This window comes from Mustela nivalis (genome assembly GCF_964662115.1).
Source record: "Mustela nivalis genome assembly, chromosome: 17".
In the NCBI taxonomy this organism is placed as follows: domain Eukaryota; kingdom Metazoa; phylum Chordata; class Mammalia; order Carnivora; family Mustelidae; genus Mustela; species Mustela nivalis.
Window position 1 is genome coordinate 40,590,724 of NC_139036.1, and position 4,349 is coordinate 40,595,072.

The 4,349-nt window shown below is 62.6% G+C and overlaps 1 protein-coding gene across 1 annotated transcript; it reads right to left on the reverse strand.

Annotated features, from left to right (window-relative positions):
* Positions 1-1,556: 1,556 nt before the first annotated feature.
* NEUROD2 (neuronal differentiation 2) lies at positions 1,557-4,139 on the reverse strand. The gene is made up of 2 exons (XM_082704576.1): positions 3,974-4,139; positions 1,557-2,814 (listed from the first exon to the last, which is right to left on the reverse strand). Exon 2 carries the CDS (start codon positions 2,807-2,809, stop codon positions 1,658-1,660), a length of 1,152 nt encoding a protein of 383 aa, XP_082560702.1. The 5' UTR covers positions 2,810-2,814; positions 3,974-4,139; the 3' UTR covers positions 1,557-1,657.
* Between the last annotated feature and the right edge of the window lie 210 nt (positions 4,140-4,349).

Consider the following 4,349-nt stretch of genomic DNA (forward strand, 5'->3'; position numbering starts at 1 on the left):
ACTTCGGGTGTCCGACGGGAGTTTCATCTTCTCTACAAGAGGAAGGTAAAATTGCGTGTGAGTGTGTGGGTAAGTGTGTGGGTGTGTCGCCTGTGGGTTTGCATTTTTTGCATCGTGTGTTTGGATGCCTGATCTCCTGCCTCCGGTGGGGAGATGTTCTCCTTTTGCCCCTTTCTCTGGGAAACTTCCAGAAAGAGCCCTCAGCCCTCTCCCTGCCCACCTGCTAGCCAGAGCCAAGAGGACGCCTCAGACAAAACAAAAACAAAAACAAAAACAAAAAAAACCAACAAAAAACCTCTCCAGCCACCGGAAATCGCCGGGCGCCTTGCGCCCACCGAGGCACATTTGGGCAGGGGCGGGGCTGGCCCTAGGTCTTGGTCTCCACCCTCAACCCGGGATGAGGATTGCCTGCGGGGAGCGAGGGTTCGGCGAACTCTCTTCCCTCTGCCCCCAGACGCCCGCGCGGGGCCTTGCGTGTGCGTGCGGTGTGGTGTGCGTGTGTGTGTCTCTCATGCAAACCCTCCCTCCCCAAACCGACCCCCCCAACAGTTTGCCATTCCATACAAATTTGGAAACAGGTTTTTAAAAAACAGCATGACGCACAATGGGGACGGGGCGGGGGAGGGCAGTGGCACTGGGGCCCCAAATCTCCGAGTCACTGATTGTAAGAACCTGGGGAGGGGAGGGGGCGGCGCCGGCCCCCATTTCACCAAAGTGCACAGATCCGCGCTTGGGCGGCGCGGCCCGCGGGCCGGGAGGGGCATCCCGGGGCCGGGCCGGGCCGCTAGGCTCTGTCAGAACCTCCTTGCATAGATATTTGTGTCTTTTTATTATTGGTAGTAGTATTTTTTGCCTTTTATTGCTTCTAAAAGTTCTTACTGCGTTTTCTCTCCGATCCGGACTCTGCGTTCGGCCTCCGTTGCCTCTCAGCTTTTTTTTTTTTTTTTTTTTTTTTTGTATGTTTGTTTAAAAAAAGGAAAAGGGAAAAACGGATTCTAGTTACAAATTGTCTTGGCCTCTCTCTTTCCTCTCAATCCACACTTCCTCCCGCCAAAATTAAACTCACAAAACGCTGAGACTAGGGGTTGGGGCGAGGGCGTTCCAGGTCCAGACTCAGGCGCCCTGACTTATGCCCTCTTCAAGAAAGAGGGGGCGCCCGGCTCCTTTCTGCCTCGGCAGCTCGGTGTCTGTTATAATAATAATAATAATGATAATAATAACGATGATGATAATAATAATAATAACAACGACGACACAACAATAGGGGGAAAACAGTATCCCACAGCTCAGCTGCCCCCTTGCCAATGCCTTTGGGCCTGCAGGGGGGAAGGGGAGGAGGAAACCTAGGTGTAGGGATTAGGAAATGTGGGGTGGTCTCCAGGGAGTGCCCAAAGATGGGTCCCTGGAGAACCACCCCTGGGAAAGAGGAGGAAACCCCTTGGGGAGAGAGAAGGCGAGTCCCCTGGGGGAAGCGAGGCCCCTGGGACGGGCCACCCACAGGTAAGAGGACTGCCCTGCCCAAGAGAGGGTCAGTACCGGCGGCCCGCTCCCCGCGCCCGGCGCCAGGATAGGTGGGGGTCCCCTTGCGCTGGGAGGGGGCCTGGGGGCAGGGGTGCGGGCAAAGGCAAAAGAAAAAGAAAGGGGCAGGCGCGAGGTCTCAGTTATGGAAAAACGCATTGAGCTCCTCGTACATGGGGCCCCGGTCGTGGTGAAGGTGCATATCGTAAGACAAGAGATTCTCCGAGTGGACGCCCCCGCGCACAGCCGACGAGCCGAAGACCAGCCCGTGGCCCGTGGGCCGCGAGCCGGGCAGCGCCGAGTAGTGCATAGAATAATGGTAGCTCTTCTCGTGGTCGGGCGACGAGTCCTGCTTGAGTGAGAAGTTGCCATTGAGACAGAGCGGGGGGCTTAGCGGGCCCTCGTACTCGGAGCTGTTGTAGTCCGGGCTCGCGCCGCCGCCGCCCGCAGCCGCATACAGCGTCTCGTAGGCGGCGCAGTAGCCGTGGGTCCGCAGGGCGTGCGCCGCTCCGCCGCCCAGGCCGCCCGCCGCCTGGCACTGTGCGCCCGCCAGGCGCGAGCACGGGTACGGGTAGGGGTGCATGGCGAACGGGCCACCCGAGCCGTGGAAGCGGCCCGTGCCGTCGGCACCCTGCTCCGTGAGGAAGTTGCGCGAGTTGAGCTGCAGGCAGCCGGCCACCAGGTTGGTGGTGGGCTGCGACAGACCCTTGCACAGCGTCTGCACGTAGGACACCAGGTCGGGCCGCTTGCCGGAGCGCAGGATCTCCGAGAGCGCCCAGATGTAGTTCTTGGCCAGGCGCAAGGTCTCGATCTTGGACAGCTTCTGCGTCTTGGAGTAGCAGGGCACCACCTTCCGCAGGTTGTCCAGCGCCGCGTTCAGGTCGTGCATGCGGTTGCGCTCCCGCGCGTTCGCCTTCTGCCGCCGCAGCTTGGAGCGCTCCAGGCGCGCCTTGGTCATCTTGCGCTTCTTGGGCCCGCGCTTCTTGGGCCGCTCGCCCTCTGCCTCGTCCAGCCCTTCCTCCTCTTCCTCTTCCTCCTCCTCCTCGCCCCCCAGCTCGCCTTCCTCCTTGACCTCGGCCAGCGCGGCCTCCGACACCTCGTCTGCACGGAGAGGGACTGGCTTGGCAGCCCGGGCGGGCCCCGGAGCCCCGGGCCCCGGCGGAGGCGGCGGCGGCGGCGGCGGCACGTCGCCCTTGTCGCTCCTCGGCTCGTCGTCGTCGCCGTCGCCCCAGCTGGCGAACTTGGGCACGTCCGAGAGGAGACCGGGCTCGCTGAACAGGCGGGTCAGCATGGTGCCTGAGGGCGCCCCGCGGGCGGGAAGGGGAGACAGCACTGAGTGAGGGGCGCGCTGGGGTCACGCCGCCCCCCTCCCCCAACCTGCCTCCACCCCCGAGTCCGGTGTGGATTCCTGCCCAAGGGGCCCGGGATGCCCACCTCCTCCGCCTGCCCCGCCCAGAGCTGGCCCAGCCCTGCCCCGGCGGCCCGCCCGGGATCTCGGCCCAGGCCCTCTCCCCAGCGCTGGGCCCCGGCTCCGCCCCTTGCCTGAATGAGGGGCCGCTGCCGGCGCTCGGGGCTTCTCGGGGTCAGGGCAGGGACCGAATAGGGGCTTTAGGAAAGCGACATCTTCGCCGGGGGAGGCGGCACGCTCGCTCTGAACGCCGGTTCTCCTCTGGCGGTGGAGGAAGCCTGGGCGGCCGCGGGTGGGGACAGCTGCCCCGCTCCGCGGCTCTGGCTGCCCGGGCCCCCCGGCCCGGCTCCCCCACCCCTCCCGCGGCTCTCACCCCCACGCTCCCTAATCCAATTTGCAACTTGGCCGCGCGCCGCCCTCGGCTCGGCCCCCACCCCCGCAGCCCCAATTCCAGAGGCGGGAGGATCGTCTCTTCTATCCGTGGCGTCCCCAGCTCCCCGAGCCGGCTCCGGGAGGTGAGGACCGAGGAACCCGGGCGTGGGGAGGAGACGGAGAGAAGCGAGCCCTATCCGTCTCTCCTGCGGTCAGGGACCCCTTTCCCCCCTTCAAACTGCCTCCCTCCTTCACGACTCTTCAGATCTCGTTGTATTTCGGGGTTGATGAGGGAGGAGAATCAAATTTGTTTGCTTTTTTTTCTTTTTTCTTTTTTCTTTTCCTTTTTTTTTTTTTTTTTTTTTTGTGGTAAGGAAAGGTCGCAGGTTCCTCTGGGACAACCATGGGGGGGGTCCCATCTCAGTCTCTTCATTGCCCCCCCATGATCCTGCTTTTCTCCCCAAACCCATTGCAGGCAGAGACACCTCCCTCCGCAGCCCCCTGAGCTGCAACCCCTAGGGGAGAGGGAACCCAGGACACCTCTGATGCCCACCCTATGAAGGGGCATCCTCCCAGGAAGGGGGGATTTGGGGACCCGCTTGTCGGCCGAAGCAGCCGCCCTCCCCCACCCCCCCACCCGGCGGGTCAGATCCAGCTCCCTTTCGGACAACTTACCTCGGAGAGGAGTCAAGGGGAGAGGGGAGGGGAGGGGGGGGAGGGGGGCAAGAGAGAGAGGGGGGAGAAGAGGAATCTTCTCGCTTATTTCATTGTTCCCCCATCTTCAGGGAGCGGGGGCAGCGGCTCCTCAAGGCGGCGGGCGCCGGCGTCTTCAGAGCGCCATGCGAACCGCGGAGCGAGTGTGGCATCTCTACCAGGCGGGGTACCAGCCTCTATGCCAGGCCATATGGGCTTGGCACGTCACGGGCAGCAGCTATCACATGAGAGACGGTGATTGGCATGCGTCTGCATTGGGGGAGAGCCGGCTCCCCCGGGACCCGCCGCCATCTGTCACTCTCTACTCCAAAAAAAAAAAAAAAAAAAAAAAAAAAAA